This window comes from Nesoenas mayeri (assembly GCF_963082525.1).
Source record: "Nesoenas mayeri genome assembly, chromosome: 3".
Classification (NCBI taxonomy): Eukaryota; Metazoa; Chordata; class Aves; order Columbiformes; family Columbidae; genus Nesoenas; species Nesoenas mayeri.
Window position 1 is genome coordinate 1,894,331 of NC_137544.1, and position 19,033 is coordinate 1,913,363.

At 56.1% G+C, this 19,033-nt stretch overlaps 1 protein-coding gene across 1 annotated transcript; it reads left to right on the forward strand.

Moving 5' to 3' along the window:
• Nucleotides 1-2,455: 2,455 nt before the first annotated feature.
• On the forward strand, nucleotides 2,456-17,154 carry ZNF395 (zinc finger protein 395; the record flags this gene model as incomplete). The annotated part of the gene is made up of 10 exons (XM_080341923.1): nucleotides 2,456-2,562; nucleotides 7,905-8,157; nucleotides 10,633-10,847; nucleotides 11,759-11,871; nucleotides 12,554-12,789; nucleotides 12,907-13,007; nucleotides 14,436-14,700; nucleotides 15,557-15,649; nucleotides 15,852-15,955; nucleotides 17,043-17,154. 10 exons carry the CDS (start codon nucleotides 2,456-2,458, stop codon nucleotides 17,152-17,154), a joined length of 1,599 nt encoding a protein of 532 aa, XP_080198049.1.
• Nucleotides 17,155-19,033: the final 1,879 nt, after the last annotated feature.

The following is a 19,033-nucleotide window of genomic DNA, read 5'->3' on the forward strand; positions in this document are numbered from 1 at the left end:
ATGTGTCTTTTAAACCTCTCCAGGGATGGCGACTTGTGAGATCATGAGACGAGATGAGGGGTGGCCATGGGGACATGAGGGGCGGCCATGGGGACATGAGGAGCAGCCATGGGGACATGAGGGGTGGCCATGGGGACATGAGGAGCAGCCATGGCAGGAGATGAGGGGTGGCCATGGAGACTTGAGGGGTGGCCATGGGGACATGAGGAGCAGCCACATCAGGAGATGAGGGGTGGCCATGGGGACATGAGGAGCAGCTATGGGGACATGAGGAGCGGCCATGGGAACATGAGGGGCGGCCATGGGGACATGAGGAGCAGCCATGGGGACATGAGGAGCAGCCATGGCAGGAGATGAGGGGTGGCCATGGGGATGTGAGGGGTGGCCTTGGGGGCAGGAGAGGAGCAGCCATGGCAGGAGATGAGGGGTGGCCATGGGGACATAAAGAGCAGCCACGGCAGGAGATGACGTGTGACCATGGGGACATGAGGGGTGGCCTTGGGGGCAGGAGAGGAGCAGTCATGGCAGGAGATGAGGTGTGGCCATGGAGACATGAGGGGTGGCCATGGGAACATGAGGAGCAGCCATAGCAGGAGATGAGGGGTGGCCATGGGGACATGAGGGGTGGCCATGGGGACATGAGCAGCAGACATAGCAGGAGATGAGGGGTGGCCATGGGGACATGAGGGGTGGCCATGGGGGCAGGAGAGGAGAAGCCGTATCAGGAGATGAGTAGTGGCCATGGAGACATGAGGGGTGGCCATGGGGACATAAGGGGCCACCATGGCAGGAGATGAGACGTTAAGGTGAGGGCTTTCATAGGCACGCACCCTCATCTGCATGTGTAATAATTCACTTTTCATCTCAACAGGTATTGAGGTGACTGGGAAATCCACACCTGAGGACTTTGGGAGGAAATATAGGTGCACAACCAGTGCTGAAAAAGACATTTTGTCTCCTCTTTGGGTGCTTTGGACAAAGTGCTTTATTTTTACTGGACAAAATACATCTATACACACTGTTAACAAATATTACAGACATCATGCAGAGAAGACAGGTTTCATTTTTTATACGAGTGGATGATAACCCCTTCCCATCCCAACAATTTACTTTGAACAACTAGAGTAAAATCCCATCTTGCCTGGGATTGTAAAAATACACTTGTTTTATTTAAGCTGGCAATGGGCCCAGTGTTTGTCTCTGCTACCCGACAGACATTAAAACAAATCGCTTTGCCTGTACCGAGGTTTTAAAGGTGATTGCCCGGCCGGGATGGTAGCGAGTGGCCCTTTTGACAGCAGGAAGGGTTATCATGCTTTTTATTGTCTTTTCCCCTCAAATTAGAAATTAAACCATGGGCCCTGCCAGACAAACCGGGCTTGGAGGGCACGGTGTGATCCCCAGGGAGGTTCCCCCTGGGGTGTCCCAATACACACCCCAGGAATAAAAACCAGCCGGGATCAAGAGTCCTCCAGGACCCACTCATGTTCATACAGCTGCAGCTTTAAAACAACAACAACAACAACAACAACAATAATAATAATAATAATAATAATAATAATTTTTAAAAGCTTTTCAGCTTTAAAAAGCAAGCCGGGGTCTTGGCTTATTCCTTTTTTTCCCCCTCACTGATTTAGTTCAGCTTTATCTTTGATACTGAATAATCCTTACCTGCTGAATTATCCTGGGGAGTAAGAATTGGTGTTTGGTATTTGGGGGATCCTGCATAAAGCCCGAATGTATTTGGTACTTTGCCATAATGGTACAAGCAGCAAAATGGGAATTTTTGCCATGGAGAACACAGAAGGCAAAGCTTTGAGGGGGGGAATCCAGTGCCCGAAACCCTAAGAGGAGCATCACTGGTGTTATTTTCCCCCTATTGCCGAACAGGCTCAGTGAGACCGTGGCAGGAGAAAAACCTTCGAGGTTTTCGTGTGGCTGCGCTGTGGCGGAGAATTGAGTCGGGGTCACTGCGGTGTCCCCTCAAAATTAAGGTAAATCAGCGGTTGGGCCCGTTAGGGTGTCTGTGCATTGGTGGGGGGACGAGAACAGCAGGGTGATGGTGCTGGGGAGCGAGGGACCCCCGGCCCTGCGGAGGCAAAAAAGCCCCGATGGCCAAAACTTTAAAAATTTAAAAAAAAAAGCGCTTTTCAGGCCAATCCAGCTTAGTAAGCAAGAAGGAAGCAGCGGGAGCGCCGCCAGCCGCCACGCCTGGCCTCCCCCCGCCCGGCGCTTGGGTAAACAGCGGAGCCCCGGGGGGCTGCGGGCGGCCCGGGGAGAGCGGCGGGGAACGGGGGGGAACGGCGGGGCCGCCGCCCGCTCAGAGGGGGAAGCACCGGGAACGAACCGCAGAGAACCGGAGCGCTTCCCCCGCCCTCCTTCCCCCCGCGGGGAGCGGCGGGATCCCCCGGGCCGGGCTGGCGGGGGCGTGCATTTAAAGGGAGCGGCGGAGCCAATGCGGAGGAAGGGGCCGAGCATGTGGGGAGGTTGTTTACACCAGCCCGGCCCCGGGAGCTTTAACCCGGCCGGCGGCGAAGAGCGGAGCGGGGCTACCGGGACGCTGTGAGTAGCGGGGCGGCGGTGCCCCCAAGTAGGGCAGCCCTTCCTCCCTGAGGGGAGTAACGAAATAAAAAGGGGGGGGTGGAAAAAAAGCCAAAATATAATAAAAATAAAAAACCCGCGCGCGCGGGAGCGGTTCCCGCCCGGCCCGGCCGCGCCCCCCCGGCCCCGGCTCCTCCCCGCCCCGCCCGGCGGGTTCCAGCCCGGGGCCGCCGCGTACGTGAGCCGGGCGGCGGGGACGGGGATTTCAAAACAAGCTGTCGGCGGGGGAGGAGGGCGGGGGAAGGCGGGAGCCGCGCCGGAGGTAAGCGCCGAGCCGGGCCCGCTCCACAACCCGACCCTCTGGGGGTACAGCCGGCTCTGCACCCCCCTTACCCAGCCGCTTTCTCTGCCGTCCGCCGGGGCGCGTACCCGCTCCCCCAGCGGGGCCTGCCTGCTGGGGGCCCGCCCTTCTGCACGGGGCGTGCGCCCCCCACCCGGTGCATGCCCCTTGCTCGGTGTATACGAACCCCCCCCCTCCCCTTGCCCGGTGTACCCCTACCCCGGTGCATCCCTATTGCTCAGTGTATACGACCCCCCCCTTCCCGATGCATGGCCTTTGCCTGGTATATACGCCCCCCCGCCTCGTTGCCCTGTGTACCCCTACCTGGTGCATGCTCATTGCTCGGTGTATACGACCCCCCCACCCCCGTGCATGGCCCTTGCCCGGTGTATACTCCCCCATCTGGTGCGTACCCCCCCGAGCTGTATGGCCCTTGCCCAGTGTATGCACCCCAAACCCTGTCCATGCCCCCCCCATTGCCTGGTGCACCCCCCAACCCTGTGCGCCCCCCCTTGTCCAATGCACTCCCCTCCCTGGTGTATGGCCCTTGCCCGCTGTATGCACCCCAAACCTTGTGCATGTCCCCCTTGCCCAGTGCACCCCTAACCCTGTGCACACCCCCCCTTGCCTGGTGCACACCCCCCCTTGCCTGGTGCACACCCCCCCTTGCCTGGTGCACCCCCCGCCCCTATGCACGCCCCTCCTCTTGCCCTGTGGACCCGCTCCCCCGTTGCACACACCCCCCCCGGTGCGTGCCACACCCCCGGCGTGCCCGCTGCATGCACCCCCTCCGTTGCAACTCTCACTCCCCCCCCCGCGTCCTTCCCGTGCATGTCCCGCCCAACCGGGGCCTGTGCCCGGTGCATGCCCCCCCGCCCCGGTGCACGCTCCACCCCTCAACTTGTGCATATATGTGCGTGTGTGTGTGTCCCCTCCCGTGCGTGTCCCCCGCCCCGCACACACGTGCCCTGCCCGGTGCCACCCTGCACTGCAGGCCCTGGCACACACATCTTCCCCATGTGCCCGGCACACGCGTGTGCACACACACATGCACACGTGTGTGCTGTGCGTGCCCTGTCACCTGCTGCACGCTTCTCCCGGTACCCGATGACGGCTTCGAGTCACGCTCGGTTGGCACCGCTCCCAGAAAGCACCAAAACTCCCGCCCTTTCCTTCCTGGCCGCCCTCGCCGCCGGTGCGCACCGGCCCGCGGGTGCCCGGGGTCGTTGTTCTGGCTGCGCCGGCGTTCCCGCCCGCGCCGGAAAATGCGTCTTTAGGCAGGCGGGCGTCTTCCAAAAGCGTTTTTCTCCAGCGAGCGCTGGCGTGGGCGAGGGTCAGGGAGCCCTTTTTGGTGCAGCCCCGCGGTGACACGTCTGCGGGCATAACCCAAGCGCCGAGGCGGGACGAGGGGGAAACTCTTTGAGCAAGCGCATGTTTTGTATTATTGGCTGTGTTAGGTCATGGGTGGGTTTGGCTCCATCTCGGGGTCGGTAGATCCTTGTCGCCCAAACTTCGCGAAATGCTCCGTGCAGATATCTTGTTTCCCGGTCACGTGTGCTGACAGGCGCGGGGCTGCAGTGGGGTTTGTAGTGCGCTTTGGGACGTTTTGGGTTGAGAAGGAGCTTTTTTGGAAACCACAGGCTGGGAGAGAAGATGGAAAGCTGAGGTTCATTATCGGTCATTGCGGCGTTTAGGGTCTCTTACAGCGCGGGTTGCGTGGTGGTCTGCGGCAGCAGTTAGACTGGATTTGAGGGAACCTACCAGCATTTATTCCTAAAAAAAAGAGGGGAAAAACCCAGCGTGTGCTGTAACTGCGCATTATCTGGGCAGGGGGGTTGTGGTGGTGGCCCTGGTTTGCGCAGGAGTTACCTTTCTCCCGGCAAACCCCGGGGTGAGCGCCGCGGTGCCCCCCGACCTTCCCCGCTCGCTAAACGAGGGGTCCCTCGTTTGCCAAACCCCAAACCTCCCCCCGCACTTGGCTCAGCTGCCGGCGGCAGCGACGCCGGTAGGCACAAGGGCTGATGTTTTTCCCCGGCGAGAGCTGGAATAAAAAACCCACCGTCTAAAATACACTCCCGGCATTGAAGCAAGAAATAATTTGGGATCTGTGCCGGGTCTGACCCCTGCGGCGCGTGATTGCGAACAGCTGGGAGGGCTCCGGCGGCAGCGTGGCCTCCCGGCTCCGCCTGCGCCGCTGTCGCCCCCCCAGCTCTTGCTCCTCTTCTTTGCATTGTGTTTTGGGGGCATGGTGGGGTGAAGGATTTTGGCTTGTCACCCTTGGCTGTGGGCTGAGCGCCCAAGCGGGATCTGGCATTCAAAGGTCTGCTGGAAAGCTCCAAAAACTGACTCTTTGGGAGGGTTTTCCTTCCCCTGGTTGTGATGATGCCTATCTCCTCCTTCCCACTACCCGCCCCGGGAAGGAAAGGGAAGGCGAAACGAAACCCCAAAGGAAATGAAAAGCAGCTTCCCACCGTCGGCACTGCCCTCCCCGCATCTGGCGCTGCATTGAAACCGGCGTGCGGAGATTTGGCACCACCGTCTATGCAGTGGCAGCACCAATATTGCCACATCGGCTCCTTGAGCCCTCAGAGGGGCAGTTCCCAAATCCCGGTGTGTCTGAGAGCAAGGGTTTGAGGTGATGCTGGAGGAAACACTGGTCTGGTGGTTAATTCCTGCAGTCCCGTCCGGGTGTACAGGAGATTTGGGAGCAGAACTGCTTAACCAGCTCGCTGGGGTTCATCAGAAAACCTGTTGTACGGCAGAAAAAACGACATTATGTGGAATATCCTCGGTGATCCCCGGACACTACAAAGTCCGACGTGTTCCTTGGGTAGGGCGAGATGGGAGAGGAGCAGGGGAATGGGGAATGGCTCTTGCTCAGTCACCACCACGGCCCCTTTGATCCCAGTGACAGCGGTGAAGTCCCCGAGCACTGCTGGACGGGCGGCCCTGGCATGAGGTGCTGTCCCCGGCACACACCTCTGTCCGTTTTGCACCCTGTCCTGCTCTTCCTCCTCTGTTCTTTATGACTCCTAAATAGCTGTTAATTTTCTACTCGGGGAGGGCAAAGCAAGCGGAGCACGCACGGTTATTCATAAAACCGCTAGTAAATCTTGAGTGTCCTTTGAAGCGGGACACGATTTGGAGTAACCCTTCCCGGGATAGCTGGAGGTTGAGAGGAGCGGCGAGCTACCCTTCCCTTCCTCAGGAAACTTTTCTTGTCTGAGATAGCGTGCAAAACAGCGCTGTATGAATCAGATGTGCAAAAAAAAGCTGGATTTGCCATTAAAATGCTGCCACTTCGTGATGGGGAACTTAACATCTCTTGCAGTGAGGAGGGGAGGGTCTGGGTGCAAACGCCCCGTGGCTCAGGGTTAATCCTCCCTCTTGCACAAGCAGCAGCTCCTTGAACTTGGACTCCATGGGCCAAGTTATGCCCCAAACACCCAACAAACACCCAACCAACACCCTTGACCCCCAGCCTGCTGGGTGACACTTGCTGACAAGCCCAGGCAGGGTGGCAGAGGTGGCAGATTTGTTGGCAGCGTGACAGCACGTGGCTTTTTTGGTGCACCGCTCCCTCCTCCTAAACCCCGTCAGCCTTCGGTCTCGCTGCGATGTGCATCTTCACTTGCCGTGCTCCTCGCAGAGGGTGTTGCAGTGGGAAAGAGGAGGACAGCACATGCTGCTGGAAACACGGGATATTATCTCCTTTGCCATGCCTGGGTGTCCCTTGCTTTTAAGGAAACCTATAAAAACACTTGTTTCTTTTAAAACAGCAATAAAATGGACAAACCCAAAGAAATGAGGCAGGCAAGCTGCTCCAGGATCGGCTTTGCTAGCAGAGCTACACCAACACAAGGAAAACTCATGTCAGAGGAAAGGAGAGCTATTTGGGTGGCAAGAATATAATAGATAGAAACACGTTAGTGTAAAAATACTCCAATTATTTGCTTTTCTAACAAAGCAGGGCATGGGGATGCTCCAGTTTTGTTGCCACACTGACCCTCAGGAGGGCCGGGCATGACCTGTGAGCTCGGAGAAACCTCTCCCAAAAGCACAAGAGCTCCCGAAACGGGGAGCGCCGGGGCACGGCTGAGAAGGGGTGCTGGCTTTCACCGCCGCAGGGTTTTCATACCAGGCTGTGCGCAGGGGAGTTGCAGGTTGGCCAAGTCTGGAGGTCAAGGTTGCCAAGCACCGACCGCGGGACTCGGTGTGATGGGTGTGAAGAGCCACAGTGGCAGCTTGGAGAGGGGACTTGGGCTCCAAGGGCTGTCCCGGCTGCGTCTGTGGGGTTCCCTTTGTGCTGGCTCTTCTCTGTTTTAGCCCAGAGGGGTTTAGAAATGACCGTAAAATGCAAGAGCTGCAGGGTTTGGGGAGCTCAGACTCTCTGCTGTCCCCATGTCCCCAAGGGTCTCAGCGTCTGGGAGCTGCTGTCTCGGCTCCCAGGGTGGCCGTGGGGGGAGGACACGGGTTGAACGTCACGGTCCTGCACTGGAGATTAATGCAGTCTAGTTGCTGGGTGATTGCTTGCGATGATCTGACCGTATTCCTCAGTATTTTCTCAAGGTGTTAATCAGATCCAATCAAATTCCTTTATTAGGAATTAGTGCGATGAGGCAGCAGGTGAATAAAGGTTTTTATGTGGTTGCTGTGAATTAAAGCTACAACGTCTCCCAGTCTTCCCTGAGGATGCCTAAATCTCTTATTGAATAGCTAACTTCAATCCTTTTATCGCACCTTGCTTCATACCATTGATGAAATAATTTTCCTGCTAATAATTTAAGAAGAATAAGCGTTCTCACTTCCAGCATCAGCTCTTCAGTCTTCCTAACAAAAGATGGAAAATTATTGGGGAAAAAGAGCCTTTCAGTGAAAAGAGAAGTTAATAGTTTCACACTGGAAGTTACTCATGGGAGAAGTTGGAGTGGAAAACAAAAGAGATTTGGGAGGGATTGGAAACAAACTTTGATACCAGTTTGTTAGGTGAACTGTTGGACTTGATGATGTTTCTGTTCCGCAGCGTGTCCGAGATGGCGAGCGTGCTGTCCAGGCGGCTGGGGAAGCGCTCCCTGCTCGGCACCCGCATCTCTGCCCCCGCCGCCTTGGCCGAGGGGGTGCTGGTGGCCACCCAGATCCCCAGCTTGCCCGCCAGCGACCTCGGCCGGGTGTCTGCACCACGAGACAATGGATCCTGCGCGCTGCTGGCGGAGGAGAGCGGCCCCGCACCCCGGTTCCCCAGCCCCGGCTGCCAGCAGCTCCATGCCGGGCAGCAGGTACGTGAGGAGGTTCTTGGTGTCCTTGGTTGGCGGGATGTGCTCTGGTGGGTGGTTCTGGGTGGGGAATAAAACTCCTTGGGCTCTACTGATGTAAGATGTAAGTATAATTCGGGAATGACCTGTTGGAGAGCAGTGTAAGGGAAAGGGACCTGGAGGTCCTGGGGACAGCAGGGTGACCATGAGCCAGCACTGGGCCCTTGTGGCCAGGAAGCCAATGGGACCTGGGGTGGGTTAGAAGGGGGTGGTCAGTAGGTCAGAGAGGTTCTCCTGCCCCTCTGCTCTGCCCTGGGGAGACCACACCTGGAATCTTGTGTCCAGTTGTGGCCCCTCAGTTCCAGCAGGACAGGGAACTGCTGCAGAGAGTCCAGCGCAGCCACCAAGATGCTGCAGGGAGTGGAGCATCTCCCGTGTGAGGAAAGGCTGAGGGAGCTGGGGCTCTGGAGCTGGACAAGAGGACACTGAGGGGGGACTCATTCCTGGGGATCAATATGGAAAGGGGCAGTGTCAGGAGGATGGAGCCAGGCTCTGCTGGTGACAACCAGGGACAGGACAAGGGGCAATGGGTGCAAACTGGAACACAGGAGGTTCCACTGAAAGAGGAGAAGCAACTTGTTGTGGGTGAGGGTGTCAGAGCCTGGCCCAGGCTGCCCAGGGGGGTTGTGGAGTCTCCTTCTGTGCAGACATTCCAACCCGCCTGGACACCTTCCTGTGTAACCTCATCTGGGTGTTCCTGCTCCATGGGGGGATTGCACTGGGTGAGCTTTCCAGGGCCCTTCCAACCCCTGATGTTCTGTGATTCTGTGTGGTGGCAATCACAGAATCTGTAATTACTGGGAGCCGTTAATGGGTGTCAGCATTCGTGCACTTGAACCTGACCATGCCTGATGGGTTTAGACCAAAGCAGCTCAAGTGGAAATCCATCTTCCCGAGGAGATGTCTCCAATCCTGGCCACAAATGGGTGACTGGAGAAGACCTGACACTTCCCTCCAGTGTTCTCCAGCTAAGGGAAGAGGTTTCTATACATTTAGCGGCTCTCAGTAGACTTCTCTTCCATGAACTTGTCCTGTCTCCCCATAACCCGTGTTTCCAGCTGAAGGAACCCCCCCAGTTCAGCCACAATGATCATGAGCCTCGTGGCTCGGAGCTCAGTGTGCCGTAGCTTTTTGCTGCAGGGTTGAGGGTCGATGGTGCAGATGTACATGCTGAAGAAGCTCTTAGGGAAGAGTTGAGGTCTGATCGCTGGTCCAGAGAAGACATCTAGTCCTGCTGGACAAGCCATTTCTTGTTCCCCGAGCTCCTGATGCTCAGGATGGCCGTGCCTTGGCCGGAATGCTGCATAGCGCAGGGAACAGCGCTTATTGTCCATCCCACCCATCAACGCGTGGCCAAGCAGTGCTGTCCAAGGGCCCGTTTCTTGGCTGCTACCTGCAGGACCGTAAACCTTTTCTGGGCAGAGCTCGTAAAACTGAGTGTAATAAGGCCTCTGTTTGGTTTTCTGGCTCCTCCTGTCCTGTGTTTCTCAAGCGCAGGACAGTGAGGGTTGTTTTCTCCTACGTGTGCCTATTTTACTTGCTTTGCTGCTGGGAACGACATAAAAATAGTGGTGGGGTGTCTTCACCTCCCAGCAACAGCCGGGACCTGTGCTGGTGGCTGTGCGAAGCTGAAGGAGATGTTGGCTCCTCATGCCCCCAGGAAAGCAGGATCAGGATTTTCTGTATCCTGATCCATGAACCAACCCCCTTTACAATGGTCCCACCGTGGGTGACTTTTTCCACCTCGTATCTGCCCGAGGTCCCACCTGAGATGGTCTCACCACCTCGTCCCCCATCAGGGGGTGTGTGCGTGTGTCCATCCCACGGCATTTCCATAAAGAGATGTTTCTGTTCCTATAAATAGCCAAGGACACATGTAGCGTCTTTTGACACAGATGCATTTCCATCAGCAAAAATAGGCTCACGGGTGGCGGTGGTGGAAACCTGCCCATCAGAAGGAGTTTGAGGCTGTGGGAAGGAGGAGGTGAGGTTTGCTCATCTTCTCCTGCCTGGAGGAGCCAAGGTGTGAATTCAGGATCACTTTGCCCAGGAAACCTCCATTCTCTCGTCCCCTTCTGGCTTTTAATCCTTTTATCAACGTACTTTACCAGGGTGTGTAATAATTGTGGGATGGTATGAGAACAAAACCAAAGCAGACAAATTCATTGGCAAAAAGTCCACCCAAAGTTGCAACATTTAGAGATGCGGCTGATACCAGCTCAGGAAATCCTTGTTTGGGTTTGCTGGAGAATTTGTGCCTGGGGAGAGCAGATCTCTGGGTGGTAGAGCTGGGATGGACCCTGGTGTCCCTCTGATCTGCTGTGACAGCAGTCTGAGGTCCCTTTGTCCCAGCACCCTCTGCGTCCCCCTTTGCTGCGGGAGGAGGAGGCGGCGGGATCCTCGGTAGCACCGACAAACCGCTCCTTGTGCCGTTTTCAGGTCCTCGTCACCTACAACGAGCAGGAGTGTCCCGGCCTGGTGGAGCAGCACAACCTGCCGAGCGACAAGGCGAAGGTGCCACTGCCAGATCAGGGTTTGCAGCCGTGCTGGAGGGTGCAGGACCTGCAGCCCCCTGCCCTGCCCACGGCCGGCAGTCCCGGCCCCTCTGAGGCGCTGCAGAGATCCGTATCCAGCAATATCGACGTGCCCAAGAGGTTTGTGCCTTTGGATGGTGATATCTCTGGCAGGAGGGGGATTCTTGGCAGCTTTGCTGGTGCTCGCGCTTCATTTTACACTGACAGAACAGCGATGCTGGGAATAGATCCATCTCCCCAGCGCGGGATTATCCGGAGGATGGTTTAATTTAGGATTAAGGGGATTTTTAATTTGTTTTTCCTCCACGTGGGTAGAAAACATCCTTCCCAGTGACTTAAGTTTATGGAAGGAGGAGGCAAAGGGGAACCTGCACGGCTGTGCTGCCCGTTGGGTACCTGGTGACTCCCCGGGTTGTGCCTGGGCTGTTTCTCTGCTTTTTCCTCCACTTGTCGAGAGAGGTTCTCCTGCCCCTCTGCTCTGCCCTGGGGAGACCACACCTGGAATCTTGTGTCCAGTTGTGGCCCCTCAGTTCCAGCAGGACAGGGAACTGCTGCAGAGAGTCCAGCGCAGCCACCAAGATGCTGAAGGGAGTGGAGCATCTCCCGTGTGAGGAAAGGCTGAGGGAGCTGGGGCTCTGGAGCTGGACAAGAGGACACTGAGGGGGGACTCATTCCTGGGGATCAATATGGAAAGGGGCAGTGTCAGGAGGATGGAGCCAGGCTCTTCTGGTGACAACCAGGGACAGGACAAGGGGCAATGGGTGCAAACTGGAACACAGGAGATTCCACTGAAAGATGAGGAGAAACTTGTTGTGGGTGAGGGTGTCAGAGCCTGGCCCAGGCTGCCCAGGGAGGTTGTGGAGTCTCCTTCTGTGCAGACATTCCAACCCGCCTGGACACCTTCCTGTGTAACCTCATCTGGGTGTTCCTGCTCCATGGGGGGATTGCACTGGATGAGCTTTCCAGGGCCCTTCAACCCCTGACACTCTGGGATTCTGTGTGATTCTATGATCTCTCCCCTCACGGTGCAGGAAAGCTGACGCTGCTGTGGACATGGACGAGATGGTGGCAGCCATGGTGCTGACGAGCCTCTCCTGCAGCCCCGTGGTGCAGAGCCCTCCCACCGGCGAGAGCAGCATCCCCTGTGAGTGTGCGTTTAAAACACTAATTTACTCAAAAAAAGCAACATCTGAAACAAAAGGAGATGTGGAGAAGTGCACTGTGCCCTTTGGATCTCAGTGCTGGGGCTCTTGCTCGCTGCAGAGGTACCGAATAGCTGCCAGAACCGTGTTGGGCTGGAGGTGTCTGGGGACCGGCACCAGTGTCACGGTGGCACCCATGGATGCTGAGCGAACCGGGACAGCCCTGGCAGCGTGGTGGGGTAACCCTGCTCACCGCAGCCGTCCCATGGGGCCGGGGAGCCCCGCGCAGGAGTCCCAGACCAGGGAGCACCGTCCGGTCACTCCTTTTTTTAGAGACGGTTTCATTCCCCGGGAGTCAAATGCAGCCAGAGGGATAAAAATAACCGTCCGGAGCCGTGGGAAATGTGCATGCCCCGGCGCTGGCTGCTCGCCGTGTGCTGGCTGTGCCCGCGGGGTTGCACCGGTGCCAAGCAGAATGGGGAGGGGGGAAATAAAATGGATAAACTCCCAATAATTGGGAGTTCACACCAAGAAAGGTGTGAAGGCTTCACCTCGCCAAGTTTTCACAAAAAAATAGAGGGAAACTGTTGTTGAGAGTTACCCGGTCTCAGGGCTGGTCTGTGCACTTGGAGGGGTTCGGGTGGCCCCCAGCCGAGGGTGGTAACACATGTCCCCTCCCCGCAGCCACACGGGCGCCGTGCGATCCCTGGAAGGAGAGCGGCGACGTCTCGGACAGCGGCAGCAGCACCACCAGCGGGCACTGGAGCGGGGGCAGCGGCATCTCTACCCCTTCGCCCCCCCACCCCGCCGGCAGCCCCAAATACTCCAGCGAGGCCCTGAGCTCCCCCCAGGCAGACGACGGCTTCGAGACTGACTCCGACCCCTTTCTCCTTGATGAACCCGCTCCGCGCAAGAGAAAGGTACTGCTGCTGTGGTAGGGGGTCGTGGCGCCAGTGGGGTGGCTCTGGCTGAGCCGTTGTCCCACGGAGGGGGCGCTGGTGCTGGGCAGGGGGTGACACGTGTCATCTGTTTGCCAGAATTCGGTGAAGGTGATGTACAAGTGCCTGTGGCCGAGCTGTGGCAAGGTCCTGCGCTCCATCGTTGGCATCAAGCGGCACGTCAAGACTCAGCACCTTGGGTAAGTCGAAGGTTTTGCCTCCTTGATCCCCGCTCGGTGCTGAAGCTGCGCACTCTGCCACCTTTTTAACCTGAAGAATATTTCCCGTTGTATGGTAAAAGTTTGGGGCTGGGAGGGAAGTCGGTTCCTCAGGGTTTGGGGGAGATTGTGGGTGATCTGGGGACCAAAGAGCTTCCTGCATTTCCCAGATCAGCCCTAAAAGTCTCCCAAACCATTGCAGCGTTGAGGCCGCTTCTCATGTCCTTTTACTACCTAAAAAGTGCAAATCTGTCGTGACCTTTAAGAGAGAGCGTCAGTAATGATTATAGCTTATAGAAAATGCTCTTGGGTTGCTGCAAACAAGGCAGGAGCGTTTTTGGGGCAGGAGCCGGATGTTTCTCTCCCTGTGTGGTTGAAGCTTTTGCTCGTGTTGTGTCCCACCAGTAGCTCCAACCTGCACGTGTCTCCGGTTGGTTCCAGCGCTTCATTTTTGGAGGGGGGAGAAAACCACCCAAAACATATTAATCAGGAAAACTCTGAGAATGAAGGCAAAACTCGGTGTTCCTTCTCATTTTAGGCTTCATAAGTTGGCTTAGCCCCGTCAAAAGCTATGTTGTGGCTCTCACTGTGTCTTTCAAAACCAGACTGAGTAATTCATCATTCCCTTGTGCACTGAGCTTGGCAGTTCTCAGCCAAACAGTCGGGTGTCACCAAAGCCGCTGTTGTATTTGTTGTCCCCACCTTCAGGGAGCCCAGGGGCTTTCCGGGAGCCCCGTCTGGGCTTGGGGACTGCCCAGCTTGTCTGGGCTTGGGGACTGCCCAGCTCGGGTGTCCTTTTTACACCAGGCGGGGGCTCAGGTTACACATGAGCCCTGGGCTCCTGGGCAGAGGCCGAAAAGCATCGTCCCGGCTGGATTTCATGAGGGCTGACAGCCTCAAAGCTGTGTCTGTGTGGTGGTGGCCGTCAGGGCTGGCACAGGCACCCGCTCTGGGCAAGACAGAAGGGCCGCGGTGCAGCGGGCAGTGCTGCACTGCCATCCAGTGCCGCACTGCCATCCAGTGCCGCACTGCCATCCAGTGCCGGCTAAACACACTGGAAAAATAATTAAAGACTTCAGGGGCTGCTTTCCAGCTGGGTGAACCGCGGGGCTTCGTTCGCAGCTGTGCTGGATGAACTCAATTAGAAATGAGCAGGGGATTTTCAGTGGCTCCCGGTCGATGTGTCAGTGTTTCTAAAGGCCCTGGAAGGGGTATTGATCTTCCTCGGAAGCGCGAAGCGGCTGTGCTGATTGCAGCAAATGTGATGTTTTGGTGCCTGGAGCCGAGCTGCTCTGCCCGGCAAGGCGAGATTGCTCCCTCCTGGTGGAGCTGGGGGTTGCTCACCTTCCCCGTGATGGAAACAGGGCTGCTTTTTCACCTCTGAGCCTTTTTTATTTCCCCCCCCGGCAGGGATGGCGCAGACTCTGACCAGCGGAAGCGTGAGGAGGATTTCTACTACACCGAAGTGCAGGTGAAGGAAGAGCCGGCGCCGGAGGCCACCGCTGCCACCAGCCCCACGTCCGCGTCCGCCCCCATCATCATCCAGCCGGCGCTGGCGAAGCCGGAGGCGCTGCTGGTGGAGCAGCCGGCGCTGGAGCCCGCGCTGGCCGGCAGCGCCCTCAGCCAGTCTGCCCCCGGCTCCTTCTGGCACATCCAGGCTGATCACGCCTACCAGGTGAGCTGGTGGCATCTCCTGGGGCTGTGTCACCTCCCAAAATCTTGCCAAAGGGGAGGTCATGCTCTGGTTTGCTACAAGTCCCTGTGGCAGCAGGGATGTCTCGTTGCCACCTCCGCAGCATGGAGAGGCTTTGCTGTAGCATTGTCTGGCTGAGCAACCGGCTTCGTTAACACCTGGTTAATGGGCTCCTGTGCTTCTGCCACCGTTCCCAGGCTGGGGGGAGCTGCCTGTCTCCGCTCCCCTGCAATTACCTGGTGCTGGTATGCAACACGCCCTTCTGCCGGCAGATAACGTGGAGGGCTGGAATGCAGCCGCGCCGGATCCTGCACGTCTTAGCTGCACGCACCAGGACATGGGCTTTTGAGGCACAGGAAATTTGGGGACCTGGTGCGGTGGCTGCAGGGTCACCCTGCTTCGATGTCCCTGCTTGGGAGCCGAGCGTTGTTGGGGAGCTGCCAGCTGGTACAGGGATAGGCTGTATAGATCCATAAGCTGCACCTATATCCATTTCCATCCCAGGGAGCGGATGCGACATCATCTAAAAGTAGAAAGCCCACCTAAAGAAGTGTGAAAAGTCTATATGTATAGATGAGGATGTGGCACATGGTTTGGTATTACAACCAAAAGCAGTTGTGGGAGTGACGAAGCTGCTGTGCCCTGGCAAAGGGTGACACCCCGCGTGTGTCAGATCCGGTGCTGGAGAAGAGTTTGCACAGGGATTTCCATCCCGTCCCCAGTGTTCCCAGTTTGTGGGTACTCCAGACTGGTCTTCTTGGGGATGTGAATGCCCGTGGGGCAGAGCATGGAAACGGGGGGCGCCCGGGGCTAATGCTGACCCCTCTTTTCCCCACAGGCATTGCCCTCAATCCAAATTCCAGTGTCCCCACACATCTTCACCAGCATCAGCTGGGCCACTGCGACCTCGACTCTCCCGTCCCTGTCACCGGTGAGTCCTGCCTGCGTTTCCCCTTCATCCTTTTGAAGTGTGGGGTTGAGAGCTATGGGGAGCTCATCTCTCCTCGCTTTAAACATCTGCATTTATGAGTTGGAGGCACCTGCGTCTCCCACCATCCCATCAGAGCACGCAGGGGCACACGGGACGGGGACTGCGTTGTCCCCCCTGCCTTTTGACACCCAATTCCCCGCAGGTGCGGAGCCGGTCGCTCAGCTTCAGCGAACCCCAACCACCGACGCCGATGCTCAAGTCCCACCTGATTGTCGCCTCGCCGCCCAGGGTGTCCATCGGCACCAGGTGAGGGTCCCGCCGGCAAAAAGGAGGGGAGTAGAGGTCAGAAAAAAGTGGGGGGACCCTCCCACATCTCCAGGACTATTCGATGACATCAGTGACTTGGATGACAGACTGTCAGCAAGTTTGCTGGTGACACCAAGCTGGGAGGAGTGGTGACACTGGAAGCTGTGCTGCCATCAGAGACCTGGACAGGCTGGAGAGCTGGGCAGGCAAAATTTAATGAAGTAGAACAAGGGCAAGTGTAGAGTCTTGAATCTGGGCAGGAACAACCCCAGGTTCCAGTGTAAGTTGGGGAATGGCCTGTTGGAGAGCAGTGTAGGGGAAAGGGACCTGGGGGTCCTGGGGACAGCAGGGTGACCAGGAGCCAGCACTGAGCCCTTGTGGCTAGGAAGCCAATGGGACCTGGGGTGGGTTAGAAGGGGGTGGTCAGTAGGTCAGAGAGGTTCTCCTGCCCCTCTGCTCTGCCCTGGGGAGACCACACCTGGAATCTTGTGTCCAGTTGTGGCCCCTGAGTTCCAGCAGGACAGGGAACTGCTGCAGAGAGTCCAGCACAGCCACCAAGATGCTGAAGGGAGTGGAGCATCTCCCGTGTGAGGAAAGGCTGAGGGAGCTGGGGCTCTGGAGCTGGACAAGAGGACACTGAGGGGGGACTCATTCCTGGGGATCAATATGGAAAGGGGGAGTGTCAGGAGGATGGAGCCAGGCTCTTCTGGTGACAACCAGGGACAGGACAAGGGGCAATGGGTGCAAACTGGAACACAGGAGGTTCCACTTGACTATGAGAAGCAACTTGTTTGGGGTGAGGGTGGCAGAGCCTGGCCCAGGCTGCCCAGGAGGTTGTGGAGTCTCCTTCTGTGCAGACATTCCAACCCGCCTGGACACCTTCCTGTGTAACCTCATCTGGGTGTTCCTGCTCCATGGGGGGATTGCACTGGATGAGCTTTCCAGGTCCTTCCAACCCCTGACATTCTGGGATTCTGTGATCTCCACTGAGACTCAGCAGAGCAAAGCTCACACGTCACTACCCTTAGATACACAACCAAAATTTTCCAACGAGTGGGTAAACATGATATTTTTTCCCTTTTTACAGAAAAGTCCGCGGCGAAGCCAAAAAGTGCCGTAAGGTTTATGGCATCGAGCACCGGGACCAGTGGTGCACGGCCTGCCGGTGGAAAAAAGCCTGCCAGCGATTCCTGGACTGAGCGGCACTGCGGTGCCACGTCCCTCCCCGCTCCCCCCGGGGACACCCGAGTCCCTCAGTGCTGCAACCAGGGACCTTGGAGGTACCTCCTGTCACCCCAGAAGACGCCTCCAGAGCTGCGTGTAAATTCCTCCTTCTGTATATTGTACATCTGCTGGGTTTGCTCTTTGTTTTTAAAGAAAATCCTTTTTCCAACTTCTTGTTTTTAACCTGAAGAATATTTCCCTTTGTACGGTATAAGTTTTGGGCTGGGAGGGAAGTCGGTTCCTCAGGGTTTGGGGGAGATTTTGGGTGATCTGGGGACCAAAGAGCTTCCTGCATTTCCCAGATCAGCCCTAATAGTCTCCCGAACCATCGCAGCGTTGAGGCCGCTTCTCATGTCCTTTTACTACCTAAAAAGTGCAAATCTATCATGACCTTTAAGAGAGGGGGTCAGTAATGATTATAGCTTATAGAAAATGCTCTTGGGTTGCTGCAAGCAAGGCAGGAGTGTTTTTGGGGCAGGAGACGGATGTTTCTCTCCCTGTGTGGTTGAAGCTTTTGCTCGTGTTGTGTCCCACCGGTAGCTCCAACCTGCGCGTTAGTTCCAGCGCTTCGTTTTTGGAGAGGGGAAAATAACCACCCAAAACATATTAATCAGGAAGACTCTGAGAAATAAGGCAAAACTCGGTTTTCTTCTCATTTTAGGCTTCCTAAGTTGGTTTAGCTCCATGAAAAGCTACATTGTGGCCCTCGCTGTGTCTTTCAAAACCAGACTGAGCAATTTTATCTTTCAATGTAATGATTCCACCCATACAAGCAGCTGGGAGGGCTGGGAATGGCTTTCCCTTCTCATCACCGCATGGCCACAATTCAGCAAAACACTTCAAATTTGCTTTTAAATCCCATCACGCTGAGTGGGAATCAGTTTTCTGACCTTCCATCCTTTAAAATACTTTACCCAACCCCAATTGCTCCTGGTTTCACTATCGTGACTATCGCACCTACACCAGCATCGCTTGTGATGTCGCGATGTACCGCATTGCCCCGTCACCTTTTCTCCCCAGTTTGAATAGTGTTTTTTACTCCTTTTTGCTGCGTTTTCGATAATCATAGTCCGTATAATCACAGCCGCTGAGCCCAAAGCGCCCGGGGTGTTTTATAAGGACTCAACTTCCCTCCTAAAAGCAAATCAAGCGGTTGGGAGAGTCCCATATTGCTCCCGTTGTCGAAGGGATTGGGTAAAGCAGGTTGAGAGACATTCATCTGTGTTACTGGTGCTTGTCCATGCATTTGAGTATAATTTTATGTCATTTGTTTGTAATTTTGTACATATATATCATCCCACAATCTGTTTGCTCCGGTATCCAAGTGATGGATGCAGAAATTAGGCTACTAGAAAGTAAGTAAAAAGCACCGTGGGTAATATCCCCGGATGGCTCGAATTCAGGGGAAACAAAGAGGTTTATCTCATGGAGATCCATCCTCCTATCCCCGTTTTAGGAGCAAAATGTTGGGAAGAGCCTTTTCCCCTTGGAGACTCTTTGCGGGTTCCCAAGTTGAGTGTTTTATGGCAAGAACGGCTTTGCAAAGCGCTGGTGACAATTCATCGTGTGGTGGGGTTGTTGCACTACTCAAAAATAGGTCATTTTTTAAAAGAATGGTTAAAAACCCTCATGTTTTTGCTGCTGCAGCGTCCGACCTGCATCATGTTACAGAGCTCGGCTCATTTATCCCCCTGCAATCCCATTTTTCGGCAATGCTGATGCTTTCCAGAAATGAGCCGACACTTCGGCAAATCCCACACATATTCCAAATATTTATTAAAAACGGTGCTCGAAGCATGGAAGGCAAAAAGAATAAGGGTTAATTTAGTCTTTTCCTCAATCCTTGTGCCTTTC